Below are 16,232 nucleotides of genomic sequence, written 5' to 3'. Positions count from 1 at the left end.
TAATAATAGATTGTAAAGGCATAGTACTTAAGTTAATGCTTAAGTGATGACAGAATACTAATAACATTTTAATTTTGTAGAACACTTACAAATTTAATAATGGTAATAATTAGATGAAGTGAAGAACCCTGGTTACAACAACCTTTGGTAATTCAGCATATACAGTTGACCCTTGAACAGCATTTTCTTTAGCTTATGTATACATATGGCAAACAAAATATGTGTTAATCAACTGTTTATGTTATGGGTAAGACTTCTGGTCAACAGTATGCTATTAAGAGTTAAGTTCTGGGAGATTTTAAGTTTTGTAGATTGTTGACTACAAGGGAAGCAGGGCGGCATCCCTATCCCCCACATTGCTCAAAGGTCAACTGTAATATCCTTTTTTCCCCAGTTTTATTGACATATTATTGACCTATAACATATGTAAGTTTAAGGTATACAACATGATGATTTGATACACGTATATATTGTGAAATGATTACCACATTAAGGCTAAATAATAACACCTCCATCCCCTCATAAGATAACCATTTTCTCGTGGTGATTACATTTATGATTTAAACTTTCAAGTATATAATACAGTACTGTTATAATTATCATGCTGTACATTAGGCCCCCAGAACTTATTCATCTTACAGCTGGAAGTTTGTATCCTTTGACCAACATCTCTCCATCTCCCCCAGCCACTGGCAGCCACCATTCTACTCTATATTTCCGTGAGTTTGGCTTTTTTAGATTCCGCATAGAACTGAAAACATACAGTATTTGTCTTTCTCTAGCTTACTTATCTCAGTATAATGCCCACAAGTTTCATCCATGTTGTCTCAAACAACAGGATTTCCTTCTTTTTTATGGCTGAATAATATTCATATATATATATATATATATGTATATATAAAATGTATATATACGTATTTTCTTTATCCATTCATCTGTCAGGTGGAGACTTAAGTTGTTTCCATGTCTTGTCTAATGTAAATAATAGTTCAATGAACATGGGGTGCCGATATCTCTTCTGAGGTAATGATTTCATTTCCTTTGGATATATACCCAGAAGTAGGACTGCTGGATCATGTGATAGTTCTATTTTTTTGTGTTTTGAGTAACTTCCATACTGTTTTCCATAATGGCTATACCAATTTACATTCACACCAGCATTATACAAGGGTTCTCCTTTCTCCACAGTCTAGCTAATACTTGTCTGTTGTCTTTTTGATAATGCCTGTTCTGACAGGTATGAGGTGATATCTCACTGTGGTTTTGATTTGCATTTCCCTGATGATTAGTGATATCAAGCATCTTTTCACATACCTGTTGGCTATGCATATGTCTTTTTCAGAAAAATGTCTATTCAAGTCCTTTGCCCATTTTTTAATTGAATTGTTTGGTTTTTATTTTTTTTATTATTATTATTTAATTTATTTATTTGTCGGAGAGAGAGAGAGAGCACAGCAGAGGGAGCGGCAGGCAGAGGGAAAAGCAGGCTCCCTGCTGAGCAAGGAGCCTGATGTGGGACTCGATCCCAGAACCCTGGGATCATGACCTGAGCCAAAGCAGATGCTTAACTGACTGAGCCACCCAGGCGTCCTGAATTGTTTGCTTTTTAAAGTAATATCCTACGTCTGCATCTTTTCACCCACCACACACTTATAAAAAAAAAAAAAACTAGGAAATTTCAATTTCAGAAAAATAAGCACTACTGCTTTACAAAATTATTGTATTAAACTCAGTTATATTTCTACTTCAGCCCAGAAAGCACTCGATTTACTAAGACATTCTGTTTGAAAAGCTTAGAAAAATAAACTAATAAACAATCCTGAAAAACTAAGTAGTTAATCACTTTTACTTATCTGTCTCCTTCAAACACTCCCCTCTGCCCCCCCCCCCCAAAAGGAGGAAAACAAGGAAATTTTGCACAACCAAGGAAAACTATTTCTGGGTCCTTTCAAAAAGATTTGCAGGTTGATAACATTGTCTCAACATAGGACTTTTCTTTGATGATGGTATATTTTCAAGGTACTCTGGCACAGCAACTTTATGCGCTCAAACTGAACAATGAAAGCTTTGAACAGAACTGATGAAAAGATCAGATGAGATACTTCTTAAAGCATCTAGCACAATGCCCGGCACATCGTAACTACTTAAGTGTTGCTTCAATCAGAACCACAAAAACACTATACCAGAACTAGAAGAAAAGGAGAGTATGGAAGAGGAGAAGAAAAGAATATTAAAAACAAGAACCCTACTAATACTAAATTTAATAATAGAACCACTAAATTCTACACCTGAAACTAATATTACACTGTATGTTAATTAACTGGAATTTATTTATTTATTTATTTTTAAAGATTTTATTTATTCATTTGAGACACAGAGATACAGAGAGAGAGAGAGCATGAGCAGTGGGAGAGGCAGAGGGAGAGGGAAAAGCAGACTCCCTGCTGAGCCAGGAGCCCGATGTGCGGCTCAATCCCAGGACCCTGGGATCATGACCCGAGCTGAAGGCAGATGCTTAACCATCTGAGCCACCCAGGCACCCCTAACTGGAATTTAAATAAAAATTTAAATACCAGAAAAAAAATTTTTAATAATAGTGATGATAAAAAAAAAATTGGGGGGGAGAAGCACACAGTCAAGTTCATGTACATTTTACTCCTTTGAGTGATAAAAAAGAAAAAAAGGAAAAATATTTCAGGTTAAATAGTTTCATACACATAGTCACAAACTCATCTATTCAGTCCGGATATTTTGACTATAACCCAAGTGGACTGAGAATAGAAGTAAGAATATAATATACAAGTACTAAGTATCTGAAATTTAAGGAACACCGACATTCAGTTTTTTTCACTCATCAATTCTGATAGTTTAGAACAATAGTGAGCTACCTTTTTTTGCATGTAGGCCAATTCAGGAAAAATAAAAATGTTTATAAAACACAAAATTTTTTAATTCACATTTAGATACCTTTTTAAGTAAAATATTACTGCAATTTATATTGCTTCCTTTCTAAAAAAGAGCCAATGAAAGAGTTGTGCTTTTTAAGTAAGTAAATATTCAAATCTAGGCATATCTGAGAAGAAATAATATGGAGGAAGCTCTCTAATATTTTATCTTCATATTAGATCACAGACTGTTGTAAAGTTAGATGGGTCATGAGTTACTCAAGTGGTATCACGGATTAAGAGAAAAGGAAGCAAGGGAACGTTTGTGTTCCAGGCAGAGTTTGGTGCTTTTTTCATAGGTTATATAATAATCTATATGAATTTTTTAACTAAATGATTTCATAAGAATAATAACTTCTTTTTTCCTAACATTTTAAACCTTAGAGTTAATGTAATCCAAATAGAATTTTACAGCTCAAGAAACATATCCAGAGATTCTAGTTAAATATTTGGCCAAAGTGGAATGAATAGAGACCATAATCCAGGTGTGGCAGAAATTGCTACCTTTCCACCAAAATCTTTCCTTGCTTCTTCAGGAATAGAATTGTATCTCAGCAACTGCCTCCCCAGCATTATTACATTTCCCACTCACTCTTGCAATTTAGATGCAGCACATGTCCAAATTCTCTCCAAGGGAATGTGAGCTGACATGATGTTGCCACTTCCAGGCCAGTCAGTATCTTAAGACCAGAAGAGGAGGCCACACCTCTTACACATTTTCCTCTCATCTTCTTGCCACCTGCAATCTGGATGTGGCAGCAACCCAATTCTAACCATACAGACAAGGACGATACCACAGAGCAGCAGTTCTCAAGGTCTTGTCCTAGGGAACCCTAGGGGGCTCCCAGACCATTTCAGGGGTTCTGCTTTTTAGGTAATTATAATTTTTAGTAATAATAGCCTATATTAATTACTATGCTTCTTACAGAAATTTGTAGTATATGTGATACTATCTTAAAGAGTATCATGAATTTATGTCATATAGAATAATAGGATGCTTAAAATAATATGAAATTATTTTAAGTTTACAGTTAGGGGCAGTGGGGCAAACAATTCCTTTAAACTGTCAGAATTGTGCTTCAGCTCCTATGTAGAATGAGCGATATAAGATTAGATAGCAACTGTTGTTCTTATTATCATGTTTGTGTATTTTTTATAACTTTGATTAGCTAGGAACTGGAGTATCATAGCATTTCAGAATTTCTTCATTTGGCTTTGGCTAGTCACATTCATTTAATACATGCCAACAGAGTCATTTGGTTGCCTAGCTTCATTTTCTGCTATGCCAGGCATTTCAGTCCTAGGTAAGATGTTAAGAGGTAGCTAAGGTCAAAAATGAAAAGATAAATTGCATGGAAAGAATATAAATATAATGACCTATACATCAAATTTGAATCATACTTAAAGTTGTATCATACTATAAGATAAACATTTTTTTAAAACTCTGTTGGAAAATAACACACATACCAAAATTCAGAAAGGAGCTGGAGCAATTTGACTGAACGGCGTCTGCAGACTTGTTTGGGGAAGAACTACAGATACCTAGAATCAAAAGAAAAAAATGTAAGGGAAAAAATGAAGACAGACTCCGATTACTGTTTATCAGACCACATAATTTTGAAATTAAATATTTCCTCCAAAGTAATACTCCCAAATAAACATATTATTATAAAATATAACAAAATATAGGTGCTTATAAGTGGGTTAACATATAATCTTCTCATTTTTGTGTGGGTATTTTTTTAAAGGGTTTTTTTTTTCCTTTGGAAACATTGCCTAGTAAAGCCCAACACTAAAGAGAATCACCAGAGGATTCAGAAATAACATCCATTACATTGTGAATCAACTTCTTGGGGGATTCACATTGTGGTTTTTTATTTAATTTTACTTTGCACTCTGATCACTTTTTTTTTTTTTTAAGAGAGGAAGAGCGCACCCACACAGGGGGCTGGGGGAGGGGGAGGGGCAGAGGGAGAGAGAAAATCCTAAGCAAGCTCCACCCTGGATCTCTCAGCCCTGAGATCATGACCTGAGCCAAAATCAAGAGGCAGATGCCTAACCGGCTCAGCCACCCAGGCACCCCTGCACTCTGATCACTCTTAACACGTTTTTATTTTTTTTAAAGATTATTTATTTATTTATTTGTCAGAGAGAGAGAGTGAGAGAGCACGACAGGCAGAGGGAGAAACAGGCTCCCTGCTGAGGAAGGAGCCCAATGTGGGACTCGATCCCAGGACCCATGACCTGGGCTAAAGACAGATGCTTAACCTACTGAGCCACCCAGGCATCCCTCTAAACATGTTTTTAATTAATTTGTTTTCCACATGAGTTCATCCATGGCACATCTATGATTTTTCTTACAAGTATCCTTTACTCCTGAGTATCTTTCTTCACTTTCCAGCGTATCTTGTCCCCATTATAGATGATTCTAGTTAGGCCCAGAATCTCCCAAAAGCATTGTTACATTGCTTTGTTTTGCTATTTTAGCTACTTACAGGTAGGTTTAAAAATATGTTTCTCTTCCCAGCACTTTAATATATTCATGTAACAGTTTCCTGCCCAATTTTAAAAACAATCCAGTGAAAACATCATCCACGTTTTGCATGTGCACTACCTAGCAGTGAAAAAAGATAATTTCAGGTTTGTATAAACCTTCTATAAGATTTTGTGTAAAAACAGCATATGATTAGGGAGAAATTATTAAATATTCACCTTTTTTAGGTATTCAACATTTTGAGTGTACAGTGTGAGGACTGCATCTATGTTTATAAACACATGCCTAATGTTAGGATTCAAAAAAACCCTCCCTCTTCATGGAGGTACTTGAGTATGAATCACTAGAGTACATAGTGAATTTCAATCAGATTGAATTACAGTACATATTTATTGAATGCCTATTATGTGCCAAGCATTGAGCTAGGCACTTAGGATACAGACATGAATAAGAAGTGAGTGAAGGTGAGAAAGTTCAGGACATATCAGTCATCATTAAACTGCATATGAGCTGAGAGTTGTATACATCCTTCAGAAAGAAAACATTGTGCCCAAAGGGAATGTTGGATTTGTTTTGTTTTGTTTTGTTTTGTTTTTTATCACAGGGGACAAAGATTCTGCAAATACATATCAAAGGGAACTGCTATTTTGCATATTGGCTTATCACAGTTTGGTTTGCTTTTTTTTTTTTCAAAATGGCAGTGCCATATGGTTGAACTTAATATACTTGTAAGTACCTGGTTTTGTTAAGTTATTACATAAACAAGACTGATTATCCTACAATTTACTTTTCTCATTTAATGAAATATCTTGGGTTTTTTCCTATGGCAGCTCCGGTAGAACTATATTATGTCATAGGTATTTTTATGCTGCCTGCCCAACATTAATTCCTCCTTCTGATAACAGAACTTGAGTTTTCCTTTAGGAAACCACCCCTCCCCAATTTTCAGCTCCCATACTTCTGGTGAAGTTGATTCTACCCTTAGATCAAGGAACTGACCTATGACTAGGGCTAATTTTCAGTTGGTACATTGCCATGGTCATACCAGTTGTTTAGGTCTGACCTCATTTCTTAGTGGTCAGTGTCCATGTGTAACAACTGTTAAATATTTTAATAATAGTTAACAGTATGACAGTATGACACTGCTCTGCTTAATCAGAATATACTGGCAATAATTGGTTCAAGGATGAACAAAGGAACCAAACCAAGACAATCAGGCCAATCAGCCCTAGTCATCAGACTTGCTTGAGCAACCAGGAAAGAGCACACTTTTTTCCATCACAAGCCTGAAACCACATGGTGAAAGCCTCCCCATGAATGAGCAAGCACAGAGTAAAACAAAGCTGGAGATACGGAATGAGATTAGGTCCTGATTATATCATTTGAACTCTTGGTTACCGGCCAATGAATTCCCCTTTTCTGCTTAAGCTAGATTAAGCTGGATTTTCTATCACTTGCAACTGAAGGATACCTGAGTAATTAATGTTTCCCACCAAAAGTAGGCATCAGGCATCCTGGTCGATAGCTTTAATTCTTGTCACCCTATAATTCACTCTCCACACAGCAACCAGAGGGGTCTTTTTAAAAAACAGATCATGTAACATCTCTGCCTAAAGCTCTTCAATGACTGACTTCCCCTTGCACTTAGAATAAACTCTAAACTACTTAACATGACCCGTAAAGATTTAACTACCTTCTCCCCCACGTCCACCATCTTCTCAGCCACTCTTTATTGCTCTGTCCTCTTAATACCATGCAGCTATGATGGCTTCCTCTCAGCTCCTACAACACACCAAACTCACACCTCTGTGCTGTTGCACGTGCTGTTCCCTCTATCCGGAGGGCTCCTCTCCCCACTTGTCTCCTGCCTGGCTACTCCTACATGTCTCAGGTTTAATCATCACTTAGAAAGGTCCTCCTGGACCACTCTTTCCAAAATAAATCCCCTTTGTTATTTTCTCTCATAGTTACCCTCTTGGTTTCCTGCACAGCATTTATCACCATGTGTTATTATGTACGTATCTGAATTGTTTAATATCCGAATCCCTCACTAGACTTAAGTTCCACAAAGGCATAGCCCAATACCTGTTGTGTTTGCCATCATATACCCAGTGCCTTGCAGAATGCCTGGCACATAGTAGGCACTCAATGAATATTCAATGATTGCATAACACTATGCTTAAATGCCAGCTTAAAACACCAGATGAAGAATCCTCATTTTATTAAAAGTAGGACCAGCTTTAACTACAGACCAGTTAGAGATCCAGGCGAAAGGGAGAACATCTGGACTTCAGGAGTTATGAACCATTTGGAAGGGTAAGAGGACACGTACCCAAGTACAGGCAGATAAATCTAAAGCTTCAGGATATTTTGAGGGCCAGGTATTGTTCTTCATTTAAGGACAAAAGACCAGAGGATGAAGGCAACTGAGAAATTGAAATTAGCTTAGATCTAGAGAATGATCTAGGAGGTCTTATTTTAGAAATAAGATTCAGAATCTCTGAGAGTCCCACCACATATTGAATCTATGCCAACCTAAATTTACCTGAAGTTTCTGTGTCTTTGATATCCCCAAGATAGGGTTGGGGCTATAAAAAAAAAAAGTTTTGTTTTGTTTTGTTTTGTTTTGTTTTGTTTTGTTTTTAAAGAGAAAGAAAACAGTGTTTCATTAGCTAAGCTGTTCAACCAACCTGGCTAGCTATTCAAGTCAGTCACTTCTTTGTTTTGGGCTGTTTTATTTCCCCTATTTTATACTACAGTTTTCTCTAAAATGTTTAAATTCTCTTTTGACTCACATTAGAGGAAAGAGTATATTTTCCAATCATACTTTAGCCATCATAGGTGAGAAATCCTTTCACTTCTAAGATCAGGTATACTGTCAATGAAAACAGGCTAGCACAAGTTTATTGACAGGGAAGTGAAGAGAAAACTTAGCAGAAAGAGGTAAGATTCAGCTATAAACCTTCTTATATAGACAATACCATAAATTATATTTTCTCAGCACTCTTTGTCCCTCCCTAAAACACCAGTATAATTCCAAATAGCTGTTTGGTCCTTGATGATTAACCAAGTGGATCTAATTCATAAAAAGTATATCACTATTTTTTAATATACTTTGTAGTTTTAAATAAGGATTTCTCAGATAATCATTTTCCCACAGTTTCAGGAGTCTTTCGGTTTTGTTTTCATTACAATATAGCAAAAATAATAAGCAACAGACTTATTGCTAATAATACTTGGCAAAAATGGAAACGTGTCAATACTTTGCTTCTTTCATTAAATCAACACATTTGTTTCACAATATGCTTTGCTGTGACTATTTTCAAAGAAAATACATCTGAGATTAGATTGCTAGGAATATTAAATAACACACTTGTATGACAGCATCTTAGAATGGATAGAAAGTGCCAAACATCATATTATTATTCCTGTCTGTTACACAGAAACTCCCCCTCCCCTTATTCCCCTCCAATATTAGCACTGTGGAGCCTCACATGCTACGAGGCCTGGGAGTGATCGTTCTGATACAAAAGGCCCTAGCAAGGCTCTGTATAGGAATAATATTGTTAATGTTTTCACAGAGGGGTTATATAAGGAAAAATTACATAATTGTGAAAGTGTATGTGTATTCTAAAAAACAAGTAAAAAGAAACTTACTCTTTTTCACATTTCTCAAAATTTTCAAGCTCTACAAAAATGAAAAGGAAAATGTTAGTTTTTTCTTGTTTTCTTATGAAATCCAAAATAGTTTAATCAAGTAGAAATATAGACTTCAGTCGAAAGGATTAATTTCCTTAAAAATAGCCATCAAATGCACAAAATTATTTTTCCATCTTGCTATTTTAATTCAGTGCAAAGTCTCCACTTGATTTTATCTTGCTATTTTTTTCCATCCACATAAGAATCACTCTATGTATTTAGAAGTAGTGCTATCAAAATATCAGAGAAAAAAGGAGTTCCTACTTTTCTTCTTTATTAGGACCGTTCTGGAAACCACAATGGCTTCCGAAGATAGCTGTAATATGCAGCTATTTCCACTCTAGCCAAGAACTTCTGCCAATCATACTCTGAACTAAATTTACTAAAGTCCACTCCATACTGTTACCATGCTACTTCCTTCTCCGTCCATTCAGCAAACCCACTCTGCCTCCTTTATGGTGAAGTCCCTAACTTATCTCTTCCAGGAACCAACCCATATTTCTTCTTTTCTTCACATACCTTGGCATGTATTTTTTAAATCTGTTCCATGGTATTTTGTTCTTTTTGATATCTTCATGTTGTTTCTCATATAGGCATTCTATTCCAATGGATTAACTGTCCTCTTTTCAAGGACAGGTAGATATCCTTTAGGACATTTCTACTTTCCTAACACCTAACAGAAGTGTATTTTTCTATATAATAGATATTTAATAAATTCTTTTTTGGGGGAATTTTTTATTTAAATTTTTAAAAATAAATCATTAATTTATAATTTAAAATATTGTAGTCAAAATGCTCCCATCTTTGTTCTCCATCTACCCAGTTTCTGATCCTCCCTCCACAGATAACCATTATTGTTCATTTCTTATGTATCCTTTCAGAGTCACTTTTAACATATAATACAAATATAGATCATATTTTCTACCTTTTAAGGAAAAGTTAATAAATTATAAATACACTGAGAGAGTCCTCATTCCTTTTTTAACTATCTAGTATTTCATTATATGCATATACTATGATTTATGACTTATTTAATCAGTTACCCTAATGATTAACAGTCTTGTTGTTTCCAATCAGCTATTCTTATAATCTAATTTCCATCTTGATTCTGGCAGCAGGGGAGAGGTGGAGGGTGTAAACACCTTCAAAAATGAAAAGACTCTGGCATGTTTCTTAAAACTCCCATCTTTTTTACCTTAGTCCTTGTGAAACCTTTTCCAGGAGTCTTCAATGTCTGTTTTGAAGATGTTGAATTTTCCATGGTATTAGGACAACTAGTAGAATAAGTCTCTATAGGCTGAGCCTGCATACCTTTAAAAAAAATGTTTTGTTGCATAGCTTGTTAAGCCTTTGGGATATATATAGTTATATATTCAGTAATTCTTAGCTTGGCTTTTTTATGTATTATTTTTACAATACACTATGGGTTTTTTAAATGTATTATTTTTATCTCGTTTAATCATTCTTTATACCTTTACCATTTAGGTCCTACTTTTTTGTTAATCTTTTAGAAGTCTCATTTTTATAGCTTTTTTGAGAGGGATGTACTGGTCACTTACAATCTTCATCAGCAAGAATGAAGGACTCCAGGGTTCTTTCTGGGAGTGGAGGTGGGGGGGGAGAAGAACGATCTTGATGTAGATCTGTGATAAGAAGAGCAGACAACAAAAGAAAACAAAACAAAAATCCATCAATTAAAAGTTAGAAGTCAAAACCCCTTTTTGGTGTTGTATAACTGTTCCAACTTTTCAATATTAACCTACAACAAGCAAATAAAAAGTAATCTGAAAAATAACTGCAGCCTCAAGAATTTTTTGTTGTTCTAGCTTTTTAGCCAATCAGTCTGTGATGCATCAAAAACTTGTACTCCTTTAGGAAAGTAATTTTCCAAAGAAATTGAACTTGAAATTAATCAAGCTTCTGGTTCTAACTGCCATTTTACATAGAATCCTATGGGGATAGCGTAACATGTTAATAAATAAAACCATGAGAATATAAACAAGAAAAATCCAGAATATTCACAGTATTTAGGACAAATGACCCATGCTCTTCTACAAATAAATGGCATGAGGAAATATAAAAAGAAGGGAAAACTGTTACAGATTTTAAAAGCCTTAACAAATATATAAACCAAATGCAGTGTGTAGACTTTGAATCCAGATGCATATAAACCAACTGTAAAAAGACATTTTTGAGGCAATTTGAGAAAATTGAATAAATTCTGGATATTAGATCATATTAAGGGATTATTGTTAATTTCATTGGTGTGATAATGTTATTATGGTAGGCTTAAAATGTGTTTGGAATTTTCCATTATATAAAGAATTTTAAATAATAGAGCTATTTTCCCACAATAAAGTCCTAAAGATACAAAGGGTATATGATAATCTCATTATACAGTGCTGAGTATAATTACGTACTATATTAATGTCTTTTGAAACTGAAAATGTGGCTCAGTGCTAGAGTTTCACCTATCTTTGGTCTTTGGGTTCTTTAGGCCTTAGGATTTGTCTCTAAAGCAAGTTCTCTTGTTTCTTTCTTATATACCGGGTGATATGCAAAAGTAAAGTACAACCCTTATTTCCAGCACCTTATATAATACCTGGTATACAGTAGGCACTTAATAAATATTTGATAACTACTCTGAAGTTGCTTATCCTCTTCCAGTTTGCTGTTAGAAAATACACTGAGAACTAAAGCTAACTTGCAGTTAATGATATCCCGCCAAATACCTTCCTAAAATACCACTTTCATCTTTTTTTATTTTTTATTTTTTTATTATGTTATGTTAATCCCCATACATTACATCATTAGTTTTTGATGTAGTGTTCCATGATTCATTGTTTTGCATAACACCCAGTGCTCCATGCAGAACGTGCCCTCCTTAATACCCATCACCAGGCTAACCCATCCTCCCACCCCCCTCCCCTCTAGAACCCTCAGTTTGTTTTTCAGAGTCCATATTCTCTCATGTAAAATACCACTTTCATCTTATTTCTCCCCTGATGAAGAACCTACAATGCTTATTACTTATTACATTAAGTCTAAATTCTTCTGCCTAGCTCTGTGTGTGTATGATAGAATACACAATAAAATTTGCGATTAATGACAGCACATTTACAGTGTTGTGCAACCATGACCACTATTTCAAAAACATTTTCATCACCCTAAAAAGAAACTCCATACCCATTTAGCAGTCACTTCCCATTTCCTCCAGATTGGATTGGCAACCATGAATCTGCTTTCTCTATATATAGATTTCTTTGACCTGGATATTTTATCTGCCTAACTTTAAAATCCTTCATAATCTTTCCACATTTTATCCAAATTTATTTTTCATAGTTCCCAAAATAGATCCTCTATTGCAATTAAATTAACCTACTCACCATTTCTCTATACTCATCATGCTTATTTCTACCTTTTAAGTCGATGTTACCCTGATCCCAGCTCCTGGAATTCCCTCCTTTTTACTCTGTCTACCCATATTCTTAAATGTCTTTCTTCTACTCAGTGAAGCATTTCCTAACCACTCCAGTGTTACCTCCTTTTTTTCCAGACTCCTGGCGATTATAATCAGTCCACGCAGATTATCAGTTAATGGTTCCAAGTAAGTATTAATTTTGCCTACCCAATTTGAATATAAACATTAAACAGTACCTTTTCCTATATATCCTGACTATTCTAACACTGTATAAGGCATATAGAACTGGCTTAGAAATGGCTCATTTAATAATTGTCTGATAAAAATTGTAATAGGTAACATTTAATGAGAGCTTATTATTTGACAACCACTGTGTTAAAAGCTTTATAAGCATTGTCTCACTTAACCCTTACAAAAACCCTCTAAGAAACGAGTTCTATTATCCTCATATTATAAATGAGGAAAATCAATAGAGAAAGTATATAATTTAACCAAGGTTATGCATTTTGATAACTACTGGTAGGCTAAAGGTTTGAATTAAAGCCTATCTGACTCCAAAGCTCATTAACCTCTATGTTAAACTACCTATGTAATTTGAATAACATGTTCATATGAATAATTATGTTAAGGGCAACTACCACCTGTTATAATGTATGTAAAGTACCTATATGTGCCCAATAAATGTTAACTGTGGATGTTGTTATTTGATGTATAAAACAAGCAAAACTCAGGGCACCTGGGTGGCTCAGTCAGTTAAGCATCTGCCTTCAGCTCAGGTCAGGATCCCAGAGTCCCAGAAGTCCCAGGATGGAGCCCTGTGTTGGGCTCCTAGCTCAGCGGGCAGTCTGCTTCTCCCTCTGCCCCTCCCCCTGCTCCTTCTCTCTCTCTCTAGCTCACTCTCTCTCTCAAATAAATAAATAAAATCTTAAAAAAAAAAAAAGCAAAGCTCAAGAAAATACTGGAGAAGCAACAGCAAGTAAAAGAATCACACTGCTAACAATGGTAAAACCTATAAAATAGAAATGCTGCAAAGTGTTAAGAGATTCTATTTGAAATAGATTTTTTTTGTTGTTTGTTTGTTTGTTTGTTTTAAGGATATGTATCAAGGAGCAGAATTCTAAAATCCTGTGTTTTCCTTGCCCTTGACAAAACAAAACCCCTAGCCTGGTAAACTCAGAAATAAACCAATAAATAGTGGGAGTTATTATGGGAACCATGCCATCTCCTGAGGTGAATTACTCTAAACTTAAGTCATTCTTATAGTATAAATTCTTAGGGCTAAATGTCATCTAAAGCCAGGGGAAATTTTTTACCTGATTTGGGACTCCGGAGTTTTACACTCTGAAAGAAAAAAAGAAGAGAAAAGTGAAAAAAGAATACGTACACAAATTTACAAACTCAAAGCAATAAAAGGCATTTTTGAAAGCATATTTCATATAGTTATAGAGATAGTTATGAAATGTTGACCTTATTTTTCCTAATTTGTAAGCACACTAAATTATGAAAAAGCATCCTTAACTCTTATAGTGCTTTACTCTCTTTTTGTAAATTTATTTTTTTCCTTTTTTTATAAAGAAAGCTTATGAATTTTTAATATTTTTAAATTATTTTTTTAAACTTCAAGTAGAATTAACATACAGTGTTATATTAGTTTCAGGTGTAAAATGTAACGATTCAACAATTCTATACATTACTCAGTGCTGTTCACAATACGTGTACTCTTAATCCCCTTCACCTATTTGACCCATGCCCCCACCCACCTCCCCTCTGCTAACCCTCAGTTTGTTCTCTATAACTATGAGTCTATTTTTCTGTTTGTCTCTTTTTTCTTTGCTCATTTGTTTTGTTTCTTAAATTGCACATGTAAGTGAATCATATGGTATTTGTCTTTCTCTGTCTGACTTATCTCACTTAGCATAATACCCTCTAGGTCCATCCATTTGTCACAAATGACAAGATCTCATTCTTTTTTATGGCTGAATAATATCCCATGATATGTATGTGTATAGTATATGTGTGTTTGCGTGTATACATATATATGTCATATCTTCTTCTTTATCCATTATCTATGGATGGGCACTTGAGTTGCTTCCATATCTTAGCTATTATAAAGAATGCTGCAGTAAACATAGGGGTGCATGTATCTTTTCAAATTAGTGTTTTTGTTTTCTTTGGTAAATACCCAATAGTAGAATTACTAGATCATATGGCAATTCTATTTTTAACTTTTTGAGGAACTTCCATACTGTCTTCCATAGTGGCTGCACCAGTTTGCATTCCCACCAGTTCACAAGGGTTCCTTTTTTCCCACATCCTCACCAACACTTGTTTTTTGTTTTTGATTTTAACCATTCTGACTGGTGTGAGGTGATATCTCATTGTAATTTTGATTTGCATTTCCCTGATGATTAGTGATGGGCATCTTTTCATGTCTGTTGGCCATCTGTATTTCTTCTTTGGAAAAATGTCTATTCATATCTTCTGTCCATTTTTAAAATTAGGGATTATTTAGGTTTTTTTGGTGTTGAGTTGTATAAGTTCTTTAAATATTTTGGATATTAACCCCTGATCGAATACATCATTTGCAAATATCTTCTGCCATAACCTTATGGTGATTTTTATATGTCATGGCAATTGGTCCTAAACTAATCCTTTTTTTATTTATTTCCTTCCTACTCAGAACATTTCCCAGAAAATTTAATTGGAGGTAAACTGTTGAAATTACTTCATGACATTGGAGAAGGAGTGATTGTTCTTAGCTCTAGCAGTTGTTAAGATAAAGACCATTGCATGTGGGCATATTATTAAAAATAATAATAACTACTAATATATTAAAAGTGTAATTTAAAAGATAGAGAAATTTGCCTACCAGCATTGCAATTGTAGGCACTTTAAAATGTTTGTTTAGTTAATTACTTTTCTGATCTCTGAAATTTTAAGGTAGTTGGTTCATAGAATATATACAAATGTATAACAGATTATTGAAGTATAGATTTTACTTCCAGAAGTGGGGAGCATTATTCCAAAAAGTTTATCTTAAATAATACGGACATCTGTCATTCAAAAAATCATTCTCTACAATATATGTATCGCAGCGAACACAATGCAGCCTACCAAATGACTACTATGAACAGGCTACCTACTTATGAAACATTTATTTTTGCCTTAACTGTCCTTCAGGAACCAGTTCAAAGATTTCCTCTTTCACTAAGCCTTCCTTAGTCACTTCCAACTTGAAAGTTTCTTAAGGGCAAGAATTGTGTTTTATCCATTGTCTTCTCCCCACATCCTCTAACACATTGTTTTATAAGGAGTACCTGCTTAGTATTTATTGAGGATAGGTGTTAAAAATACAAGGAGTAGGATTATGGTCTGTCGAATCCAGATGAGTAGGAAAAAAAAAAGAAAAAATAGTTATGGACCTTAGTTGGTCTAAGTCTCACAGTGTCATCAGATGTCTTTGACTCAGATGTTCCACTCCATTCTAGTGATGCTCCAACTTTTGCCTCCACAGCTGAAGATAAGGATTTGGGAACATTCAGTGGGAATTCTCCTGGAAGAAAGTACATATGGTCCAATTCTTAGGAGTGTTGTAATTCTGTTAGAACAATGCAAATGTTACGCAGCAATAGCACACAGAACATTGACAGGACCTGAGGAGTATTCTAGTTAA

The 16,232-nt window shown here is 34.8% G+C and overlaps 1 protein-coding gene across 1 annotated transcript in view; it reads right to left on the bottom strand.

Annotated features, from left to right (window-relative positions):
- PTPN22 (protein tyrosine phosphatase non-receptor type 22) overlaps window positions 1–16,232 on the bottom strand; it is a 62,547-nt gene that overhangs the window by 2,119 nt on the left and 44,196 nt on the right. The window contains exons 16-21 of the mRNA XM_032421230.1: window positions 15,982–16,112; window positions 13,873–13,900; window positions 10,698–10,781; window positions 10,334–10,449; window positions 9,097–9,127; window positions 4,413–4,487 (exon numbers count right to left, since the gene is read on the bottom strand). Coding sequence (XP_032277121.1) covers window positions 4,413–4,487; window positions 9,097–9,127; window positions 10,334–10,449; window positions 10,698–10,781; window positions 13,873–13,900; window positions 15,982–16,112 — 465 coding nt within the window. The remainder of the gene's footprint in view (window positions 1–4,412; window positions 4,488–9,096; window positions 9,128–10,333; window positions 10,450–10,697; window positions 10,782–13,872; window positions 13,901–15,981; window positions 16,113–16,232) is intronic.

This window comes from Phoca vitulina, unplaced genomic scaffold (assembly GCF_004348235.1).
Source record: "Phoca vitulina isolate PV1807 unplaced genomic scaffold, GSC_HSeal_1.0 scaffold2, whole genome shotgun sequence".
Classification (NCBI taxonomy): Eukaryota; Metazoa; Chordata; class Mammalia; order Carnivora; family Phocidae; genus Phoca; species Phoca vitulina.
This window is presented reverse-complemented; position numbering and strand designations above follow the sequence as displayed.